The sequence below is a fragment of the Ostrinia furnacalis genome, unplaced genomic scaffold, assembly GCF_004193835.3.
Source record: "Ostrinia furnacalis isolate ACB-3 unplaced genomic scaffold, ASM419383v2 OfSCF1862, whole genome shotgun sequence".
Taxonomy (NCBI): domain Eukaryota; kingdom Metazoa; phylum Arthropoda; class Insecta; order Lepidoptera; family Crambidae; genus Ostrinia; species Ostrinia furnacalis.
In genome coordinates, this window is record NW_021132101.1 from 43685 (window position 1) to 55522 (window position 11838).

The 11838-nt window shown below is 32.6% G+C and overlaps 1 protein-coding gene across 1 annotated transcript; it reads right to left on the bottom strand.

Moving 5' to 3' along the window:
• Positions 1-10420: 10420 nt before the first annotated feature.
• On the bottom strand, positions 10421-11155 carry LOC114353955 (uncharacterized). Its single transcript, XM_028306153.1, has 2 exons — positions 10925-11155; positions 10421-10842 (listed from the first exon to the last, which is right to left on the bottom strand). Exon 2 carries the CDS (start codon positions 10837-10839, stop codon positions 10438-10440), a length of 402 nt encoding a protein of 133 aa, XP_028161954.1. The 5' UTR covers positions 10840-10842; positions 10925-11155; the 3' UTR covers positions 10421-10437.
• Between the last annotated feature and the right edge of the window lie 683 nt (positions 11156-11838).

Consider the following 11838-nt stretch of genomic DNA (forward strand, 5'->3'; position numbering starts at 1 on the left):
GGTTCAATTTTGTCTCAGAAAATGTTAGACGCTTTGGTTTCAGTACATGACATTGTTTCGAGCTCAGACTTTCGAATATATGTAGGAATAAGGGTCTCTTCAATGACTATTATTATTGAAATTACGGTTTTAACGTTTATTTAAAGTGATAGGTTTACAGACTGTATGCAACGAGATCAAATTGTCGAGTGTTTGAAACGTTCGATTTTAAGTTGACAGGAGGGCGGAGCGGCGCGAAGTTAGCTGCGATCTTCACTCTGGTTCCGCGCCTTTGACGTCATGAGTTGTTTTCTTGCGCCCATAGATGGCGCTAACATACCGCCAGCCTTGAAAGCTCATGATTGTCTTCAAAATGTAGTCTGATAGTAGGTTCTTCGGTCTTCGTTTAGTTTCATTGATTGTTGATTGAAGCGATGCAATCTTCATTTTCATTTGTTGTAGGAAGCGGAAGAGGACAAAGTTTTGAAAACGCCCGCTTCACTATTCCAGTCGATGTTCGAATGTTTGCGACGCGTGCAACTCCATCTTTGCCGGGAAAAATTTCAGCAATTCTTCCCAATCTCCACTTGAGTGGTGGTTGTTGCTCGTCCTTGATTAAAACTAGACTATCCAGTTTTATTTCNTGTAGCAATCGCTGGTCGTCGCTGCTGTTCATAAGGATGACCGAAACTGTAACTGCTGATGTGTTTTGGCACTCAAAACCTAAAGGTAGAATTACTGCTATTAAATATCTGATATATAATCTTAATAATTTTGGTGTTTATCATGCCACCGTTCAATAAAGCTGCTGCTCAAAAAATTGCGACAGTTGCACTACTACTGTAGGGTGTTGGTGATGTTTGCGCACGCGCACACATACAGTAACCACAGTATATATATGAGCTAAAGCAGTACGGAAACTTAGCCCTTTCGGCGAGTTAAATACCTACACTTAAACTGAGTGTTAGGGTTGGCACTCTCAACCTTTATAAAATTAATAAGGTTCTTCTAAACTTACTTATTTATTAAAACGTTTATTTAGGTTTTTTAATTATAAAATACCTAATGGAATAAATTAATTGACTAAGTAGTTAACAAAAAAATAAAACGTTAATTAGGTTCTATAATGATCGAATACATAATCGAATAAATTGATTAAGTACTATTAGAGGCCGGTAGAAGATCTATTCTCATAAATAAAATACCGGATACTTACTTTCACATACCTATTGCCTCATTTTAAATACAGTTCATCACTTAGTACAAAAGCGTGCGGAGCAAATTACTTTGTCAAATAGAACACATAAATTGTTAAAAAGCGTAATTACGTAATTTAAAAAGAACTATTACAAAATCAGATGTAAGCACAGTAGTAAATAAATTGGGAAGGCTAGCTCACGACGCCTTTAAAAACGGCGTCGCGATTTAGCCTCCCCAATTTAGGTTAATGACATGATAAAATGCTTTCAACGACTGATGATAAAACGGTGCACAATTGAAGTATATCACACACGTACACACATACACTAATTATTTCAAAAACTCGTTTGCCTACACAACCTTCCGCTGATCCATCCTGTCCATTATTATACAAGACGTTCATGGATTTTGCGTTCACTCCTTCAACTAACATAATAAGTTTCTACATACTTACGTTGTTATGTTCTGTTCATTCTATACAATATGGTAACTAATACCTACAATATCGGTGGACAGCCATTACCTAGTTTTAATTTATTGATGTGTCTGATTTTCCATCATTTCGTTCAAATCCATNTGTACGATGAATATGAACCTTTTTCGAACTACATCTTTTAATCATCGGTGTGAGTATATTGTCATCAGTTCTTTGAAATCCACCGATCACGACAGTCGAGTTAAAAATTCTGTTATGAAATTTCTGAAACAAAAAGAATCACTTAAATTGGAATGCGTCTGTCCTGAAGCATCGAACAAGCCTAAGCGTCACGGGAAATTATTGCCAAATACTATACGTAGTATCGTGTGCGGTCCATCGAACTGTGGGAAGACCAATTTAGTTATCAGTTTATTGTTACATAAGGATGGACCACGTTTTCGTAACCTGTATGTGTACTCTAAGTCTTTATACCAACCTAAGTACGTATTTTTAGAAAAAGTATTGGACAAGGTTGCAGGTACATCTTATAACAAGTATAATCATAATAGTGAAATTTTGAGGCCCCACGAAGCATTGCCTGACTCAATTATCATATTTGACGATGTTGCTTGTGAAAATCAAAACAATATACGCGATTATTTCGCCATGGGTCGGCATAAAAACATTGATTGTTTTTATATGAATCAAACTTATACTAAAATACCTAAACAACTGGTAAGAGATAATGCTAATCTTATTATATTGTTTAAGCAAGATGATGTAAATCTAAGACACGTTTACGATGAACATGTTGGGTCTGACATGTCATGGTCGCAGTTTCGTGAAATGTGCTCAACTGTATGGAGTAAACCTTACAGTTATGTGGTCATCAATAAGGATTGTGAACGAAACAAAGGCTGTTATCGAATGAAGTTTGATACATTCATAGTAATGGACTAAACTTTTTATAAGTATAGATGTTAAGTTAGCAAACACTCAGTTTAATTAGAGAAGTCAAACAGAGCAGGAATCTTAATAATGGAACGAAATTTAAAGGAACAAATAGTAAAATCTGCTGCAGCTGTAAAAAGAAAAGTAGAAATGATTAAAGATGTAAAAAATTCAAATGATATGGCTTTGGACACAATATTTAAACCTATCATTAACCCGCTGAAACTATTAACAAACCAAACTGATGAAAAACGTCTTATAAATGAAGGATTGGAGCAAAATTCAGAAGCTAAAAGAGCTAAATACAGTGAAAGTGAAGCATCAAATACTTCTACTGAAGATTATGAAGATCGTGACAATGATGAAGACGATTTAGATAATATAGATGTTTGCAAAACATCTAACAAAACCCTTACTACATCGCCCTCGGTGGATTACGATGTCCATGAAAACTCATTTAAATCTCTTCAATCGTCACCGAGTATCAATAACGAATCTTTATCATGGTCGGTGTCATCTGAAGTGATGAGTGATGTACCTTATGGTATTAGAAATGTGAAGGGAAAGCTGATGCTCGGCAATACGCGTGTTCATGATGATGATCGCATTTTGAAAATTGGAAACCGTAGCCTAAAAAAAACTCCTGGCTTAAAAGAATTATTGTACAAAAAAACTCCAGATTTAAAAATGATTACAAATGAGGACTTACAAAATTATAAATTAGTACTTATAGATACCAATGCACACAAACGAAACTGTGATGCATCAAAACCAATAAACAGTAACAAAGGATTTAAATATATGAACGTGATCAAACCTTTGTTTAAGTTCTCTAGAAGTCACACAAGTAGTGTAGAAAGTCTCCCACGAGGTGAAGGTGTCGATATTTTGAAAGAAGTTAAGAAGGATACTGATTTGGTTTATTGGGATGATCCAAATGAATTAGTGGAAAGGTTAAAATTACTATTTGGGTCATGGGCAGCTGGTAACACTGGAGTACAAAATGAAATTTATTCAATAATAGAGGAATTGCATGAAGCTGGTATCATAAAAGATATAAAATATATAAAGCTCCCAACAGGAGGGTTTGGCAGTACTATTACACTACAGAAGCCGAGCAGACGGCAATGAATATAGATAAATTTGGTCATCACATTCATAAGCGTTTACGATTGTCTGAGTTTACTAATATTCTTACTGATGACACATTAGTAAGGTCAGATGCAGGCGACTTTGATTTAAAATCATCGAGATTAAAAGGATTACCAACCCCTAGAAAAGATGATGAGGCTGTAAATAAAGAGTATGTGGATAAATGTGTTCAAGATTTTAAAAATGAATTGAAAACCATTCAAAGTAATATTAAGAAGTATCTTAATAATTTGGAAAAATTAACTACTAATAATTTATCTACATTTTATTACACAAAAGAAGAAATCGATCGGATGATTGCAGCAAAATCTATCAAGAATGAGTAAACAAGATATAGTCAACGAGCTACACAAAGCAGCGAGAAGAAATTTCATCCGCCGACATACGATTATTAAAGGGATAGATGATTTATGGCAAGCTGACCTTATGGATTTTCAAAAATATTCATCATTTAATAAAGGATATAAATATGTTCTAGTTGTAATTGATGCTTTTTCAAAATACGTATGGGTTAGACCGTTGAAGTCCAAATCCAAACAAAGTGTTACGAATGCAATGAGAAGTATATTTATCGAATCAACAAGAAAGCCTAAACATTTGCAAACAGATCTGGGTACAGAGTTTTATAACGATTGTTTTAAACAGTTAACAAAAAGTTATAACATAAATCATTATTCCACATACTCGATTAAAAAGGCGGCAATTGTAGAACGAGTAATAAGAACGATAAAATCTCATCTCTACAAAGTATTTAGTTTATGCGGTCGTTATCAATGGTTTAAAAATAATTTAGATGCAGTTGTACAGCAGTACAATAACACTTTTCATCGGGTTACTAAATTCAAACCAATAAATGTTAATAATTCCAATGAGACTGTCGTTAGATCTAATATTATCAAAAGCCAGATTCCACAAACGCGTAAACGGTCAACTTTTCAAGTTGGCGACTTTGTTCGTATAAGTAAATTCAAAGGAGATTTTTATAAAGGTTATACACCTAATTGGTCTACCGAAATTTTTCGTATCATAAAAATTAAACAAACAAATCCTCAAACGTATCAAATTGAAGATAAACACAATCAAATTATTCTTGGTTCTTTTTACGGATATGAATTACAAAAAACTAAACTGCCTGATCTTTATCTTATCGAGAAAGTTATAAAAAGGAAAGGAAACAAACTTTTTGTTAAATGGTTGGGCTTAAGTGATAAGGAAAACAGTTGGGTTGACAAAAGTGAATGTGTGGTGTAGGTATATAAATAAATCATAAATTCTCCTATAACTCACTTTATGATAATCAATGAAGGGAGGCAGTGGTATAATTAATACATTGATAGATCATTTACCGTTTGAGTTACATTTACCTGGTTATCAATTTTGTGGTCCTGGAACTAAACTTCAGAAACGATTACTTCAAGGCGATCGAGGGATCAACAAATTGGACGAGGCTTGTATGCACCACGATATTGCTTATTTGAATAAAGACTCTGGTGTTCGACAAAAGGCTGATTTAGAATTGTTAAATATGGCTAAGAAAAGACTAAAATCAAAAGATGTTGGAAAAGGAGAAAAAATAGCTTCATGGATAGTTAAAAATGCGATGAAAGCTAAAATCAGAGCCGGTGGAGGCATAACATCATTTAAGAAAGGGATAAAGAAAATAAAATTAAAATTAAAAAAACTGAAATCTAAAGATAATAACTCGGCTATAAAATATGCTTATGCAGCTGCAAAAAAACTTTTCGGTAGCAAAAAAGGAATACGATTACCTCGATGTATTCCTCTTCCAAAATCTGGAGGACTTTTACCACTTATTCCTATATTTGCGGGGTTATCAGCTTTAGGTTCTCTTGCGGGAGGTGCAGCTGGTATAGCAAAAGCTGTTAATGATTCTAAAGCCGCACAAAAGAGTCTAATGGAATCAGAAAGGCACAACAGAATGATGGAAGCGGTAGCCCTTGGAAAAGGACTGTATATAAAACCTCATAAAAAAGGAGCTGGTTTATATCTCAATCCGTCAAAAAACTAATTAAGCGGCTACCTAGACGTGCGCTCACTAACCTGGATATATTAGAACATGCTAGTGATATTCCATTCTTTCGTGGTGTATTCATGCGAGATACATTACCTGCGAAACCAAATAAGATAGAATGTGCTATCATGAATTTAGATATTAACAAAAATCCTGGAACACATTGGGTGGCCTTTGTAAAGCAATATGATTACGTTGAATATTATGACAGTTTTGGTAATTTAAAACCACCGTTTGAATTAGTCAAATATTTTAATAATTTACCTATAAACTATAATTATGTACGATATCAAGCCTTTGGTACAATAAACTGTGGTCATTTGTGTTTGAAATTTTTAAGGAATTATTGGAAAAAACATTTATATAATGAAATTTATAAATAAAAGTATCAGTATAATAATGTCTTTCACTGTGTCTATAACCGGAACAGGAGCCNAAATCTAAGACACGTTTATGATGAACATGTTGGGTCTGACATGTCATGGTCACAGTTTCGTGAAATGTGTTCAACTGTATGGAGTAAACCTTACAGTTATGTGGTTATCAATAAGGATTGTGAACGAAACAAAGGCTGTTATCGAATGAAGTTTGATACATTCATAGTAATGAATTAAACTTTTTATAAGTATAGATGTTAAGTTACTAACCATTCAGTTTCATTAGAGAAGTCAACCANGGTCGAGTTTGGGGCTGGTCAACCGCAGGAACAAACAATGATAGTGGTGGAGCATTTTCTGCATCTATACCATTAAATAGGATATTAGGATTTGCAGAGGATTATGAAAAAATTATCATTAACTGTAAACACGAGTTAGTGTTACTGAGAAGTAATACTAACCTTAATGCGGTCACGTTAAATGCAGGTGAAGTTGTAGATGACATAATAATCAATAAAATTATTTGGCGCGTTCCACACATCAAAGTTTCAGACCGTGAGAGGATTAACCTATTGAAACACTTGGAGAAAGATCGAGCTATTCCATTAGTGTTTCGTAATTGGGATCTGTATGAATATCCATTACTACCTAAAACACGTAAGCNGAACGATCAAAATAAGAAGACACTTGTTACTGTAAGACTATATATTTTCAAAAACACTTGTAATAAAAACACATGAAACCTTAATTTTATCGTCACCAAAAGAAAAAAAGAAAGAAAATAAAATTATTGCCTGATTAAGTTAATATAATAAGTACAAAAAGACTGATAATTTTCGGTTAATGTACTACAGTGTGATTGCTTCTATTCTTATAATTACATATTAATTTACAAGTTTGCGTTACACTTTAATAAAAACTTAATACTTACATTAAAACNGAATCTTCAAATGTAATTATGTGACGTATAACGTTACAGAGTTTGATCATTGTCACGTACGAGATGTAAGAGTCTTTTTAAATTCAACATATTATCCGTATGAAGGACTAAATGTCAGTTTTTTAGAGGAAAAACTTGCTTTATTATACGAACAGTAGGTATTCAAGATTTCAGCAGTCGTATCACGGACGCCGGTCGGAGCAGTTGTTGANCGAATTTTCACTGACATTATGATCTTCTGAGAGTGATGTTGTGAGAGTCTTGTTGGATGGATAAAATTCATTATCAGAGTTTCCTTCATCGTTGATAAGTTCTTCAAAGTCTTCACTAGAAGAAGTTGATGACTCGTTTTCACTAAACTTGTTTTTTTTTGGCAATAAATCTTGCTCCGTTTCTTCACTACAATGACGTTTTTCACCAGTTCTGTTTGTTAATTGAGTAAGAGGGTCAACAATAGGCTTAAAAATTGTTTCTAAAGCCATGTCATTTGAAGTTTTTTTATCTTTAATCTTATCGACTTTACTTTTCACAGCCGCTGCGTATTTGACGATTTGTTTTTTTAAATTTCGTTCCATTTCAGGGTTTATTTCCACTCAGCACGAAATCACAAATGAAACTGATTCATTATTAATTTAACATCCATATATGAACGTTAGTCAAGTACTATGAATGTATCAAATGACATTCTATAACATCCTTTATTTCGTTCACAGTCTTTATTTATAACAACGTAATTAAAAGGATTACGCCACACAGTTGAGCACATTTCGCGAAATTGATTCCATGACATGTCGGACCCCACATGTTCATCGTACACGTGTCTCAAGTTTATGTCATCTTGTTTAAATAATATTAACAGGTTAGAATTGTCTCTTACTAATTGTTTAGGCACTTTAGTATAAGTTTGATTAATATAAAAACAATCAATGTTCTTATGACGTCCCATAGCGAAATAGTCACGGATATTATTTTGATTTTCACACGCAACATCATCAAATATAATAATTGAGTCTGGTAAAGCTTCGTGTGGACTTAAAATCTCACTGTTATGATTATATTTGTTGTAAGACGTACCAGCCACCATATCCATAACTTTTTCTAAAAGTATGTATTTGGGTTGATATAAAGATTTTGAATAAACATAGAGATTACGAAATCTCGGACCATTCTCGTGCAATAATAAACTTATTACCAAATTAGTCTTTCCACAATTTGATGGGCCGCAAACAATACTGCGTATAGAGTTTGGTAATAAGTTTCCATGTCGCTTTTGCTCATTTATTGTGGTAGGACAAACACAATCTAACTTAAGCGATTGTTTTTGTTTCAGAAACTTCATATTTTGATATTTAATATGACCGTCGTGATTCGTGGATTTTATCAAACTGATTATAAAATGATCACATCATAACATTTTACGTTTGAAATTATAGCCATCCAGTTTCAAATAGAATGAACGAAAATGAAATTATTTTGAGTGATCCTTGAATAAATGTTTTTGAGAGTTTCTCGCTGGAATGAGCGAGAACTCTCAAAAACTTACTNAATGCAGGCGAAGTTGTGGATGACATTATAATCAATAAAATTATATGGCGAGTTCCACACATCAAAGTTTCGGACCGTGAAAGGATTAACCTATTAAAACATTTAGAGAAGGATCGAGCTATTCCATTAGCGTTCCGTACTTGGGATTTGTATGAATATCCATTACTGCCTAAAACACGAAAGCATACTTGGTCTATTAAAACTTCTTCGCAAATAGAGAAACCACGATTTGCTGTCGTTGCCTTGCAAACCAACCGCAAACATAATGCTGCATTATCAATGGCAGAGTTTGATCATTGTCACGTACGTGATGTAAGGGTATTTTTAAATTCATCATATTATCCTTATGAAGGACTAAATGTTAGTTTTTCAGAAGATAGATTTTCTTTATTATACGAACAGTATGCAAGATTTCAACAGTCGTATCATGGACGTCGGTCAGAGCCGTTGTTAAGTTTGAAAGAATTCAGAGACATAGCTCCTTTAATTGTTATCGACTGCTCGAGACAACACGAAACTTTAAAAGGTTCAATCGACGTGAGAGTTGAAATCGAAACAGACCAAGAAATACCAGATCAGACATCTGCTTATTGCTTGATTTTAAACGATTGTATATTCGAATACAAACCTTTGAGTAACATCGTTAAGAAAATATCATGAATAGCAATATAGTCGTAGATCTGCAGGGATTTAAAAATAATAGAAATAAATTTATAATAAAAGAGTTTGCTATAGCTACCCAAGAGCATACCCACCTATTTTTGATCAAGCCTCCATACCCGTTCAGTTCATTGACTCTTGCAGAGAAAAAGCAAGTTTGCTGNCTATAGAGAATTTCAAAGACTTATCGTACCTTATTTAAAAGGTAGATGTATTTTAGTAAAAGGAGAAGAAAAGATTAAATGGGTGCAAAATTTATGTAATCAGAATGACGTTTTAGACGTAACTTGTTTAGGCGCTCCAAATTTAAATACTCTTTATAAACTTTATTGTTTAGATAATCCCACATTATTTAACTGTTTTACTCATAAGAAATATTGTGCATTAAAAAATGTAATGTGTATAAAGAAATGGTGTGTTGAAAAAAATGTAGCAGTTTAAATTATTTAAATTACATCATGTATAATATTGTATAAAAACACAATAGTGTTCTCTAAATGGATATCAATTGTTTAATAAGTTGTAATGAAATTTCAATAAACTGATTTATTATAAACTATATCGGAATTTTAATNGATGGAGTGAAGGATATATTGACTATAGAGAATTTCAAAGACTTATCGTACCTTATTTAAAAGGTAAATATATCTTAGTAAAAGGAGAAGAAAAGATCAAATGGGTGCATAATTTATGTAATCAAAATGACGTTTTAGACGTAACTTGTTTAGGCGCTCCAAGTTTAAGTACTCTTTACAAACTTTATTGTTTTGATAACCCCACATTATTTAACTGTTTTACTCATAAGAAATATTGTGCATTAAAAAATGTGATGTGTATAAAGAAATGGTGTGTTGAAAAAAATGTAGCAGTATAATGTAAACTATTGAGTTTAAATTCTTTCTAAATCAAATCAAATCAAATAAATTNAACTTTAATTAAATTCTTTAAATTATGTATATTGACAATTTAAATAAAGTAATTATTTCTTGATAAAAATGTTGTTTAATTTAACGGGAATACAAAATAAGAAGACACTTTACATCTGACTGTAGAACTATATTTACACAAAAAACACTTATAATAAAAATACAAAAATCTTATTACTTACATTACACTAAAACTACACTTATAAAAACACTAAAAATACAAAAANCTTACATTAAAACTATACACTTAAAAAACACTAAAAGTTATCACCACAAAGTTTTTTCGATATTTTTTGAACAAGATTGTCAGTGAGGTCCATGATTTCGTCGTATGAATCCTGGACCACGTATTGTGCGCTGATCAGCACATTATCCTCTTGGTCGGTGATTTCTGAGGATGAAGCCGATCCCGTATCACTCACAATATCAATAACTTCTATTTTGATGAGCCTCTTTCCTTTCTGATTTTTCGTTATCACATAGGATTTCGTCGGTCCTAGTCTTCTTTTTGAAACACCTTTTTTATTCTTAGGCTTTTTCACTTGTCTTTGAACAGCGTGCGCGTGGAGTCTGGAACACAGCTCCGGAAATTCTTGCGTAAATCCCTCCAGCGGATCTTGAGCGTACTGGGATAACATGATGTCAGGAGATTGAGCCATTATCTATAACAAAATAAAGTTTCATTAGTAAAAATATTTTTAACGTAAAACAAAGTGTTACACAAACTTCGAAATAAATACTTACAAGAATAGAAGCAATCGCACTGTAGTACAACGTTCGTCAGAGACAAAGTGTGAATGGTAAGAAAATAACCGAGTTGAGGAATCAATCACATTTTGCTGAGTTTATAATTAATATCGTCGTCACTGACGACCTACATAATACTCAGCACGTGTACATAAACATGACAATCAGTATTGTCGAATGTTTCTTTTGCTTGAATTTTATAAATAAAAAAACAAAATATCAATTTAATTTAGCAGGTAAGGAATTTTGTAAGAAAACCAAAAAAAAAATATTCTGAAAATGATTTATTTTTATAAGTAAGTAAAAAGTAATGCTAACAGAAAATGCAATATAATATTAAATTTAACAATAAAGTCTAAAACTAACGTACCTATTTTACATAAAAATTACTTATATTTAATATTTATTTCAGCTTAAAGTTATTTATTACAACAAAGAGCTATGCCCCCATGCCATTGTGGATATTTTGTCTTGCAATATAAAACGTTTGTCATCCGCATTTGACAAAGCAATCTTATTAACAGTCTGTGTAAAAATATTATGCTTAATACATTTAAAGAGAATATTTTTCCTACGCACTATTTTATCGTTTAGTAATGCGTTACTATAATCAGATGCCTCCAAGTGCTTAATAACATTTTTTCTTATTCCTTTTGCCTTTTTAATGACATTAGAATCAGTTTTAATGCAATACAACTTTGATCTCAACCCTACAAATTCAGTCATTATACATCCGCCAAGTTCGTCTTTGAATAGACCAGGTACTTTTTTGTTTCGAATCGGAAGGTCATACTGATTTTTCAGAGCGTAATTACTGGTATCGAAATATTGTAAGAAATGTTGCTTTATATCTACGTAAAAATCATTTGTTTCTATTTGGTAGATAAAGCTATCGGTGTCTGTATAGCATA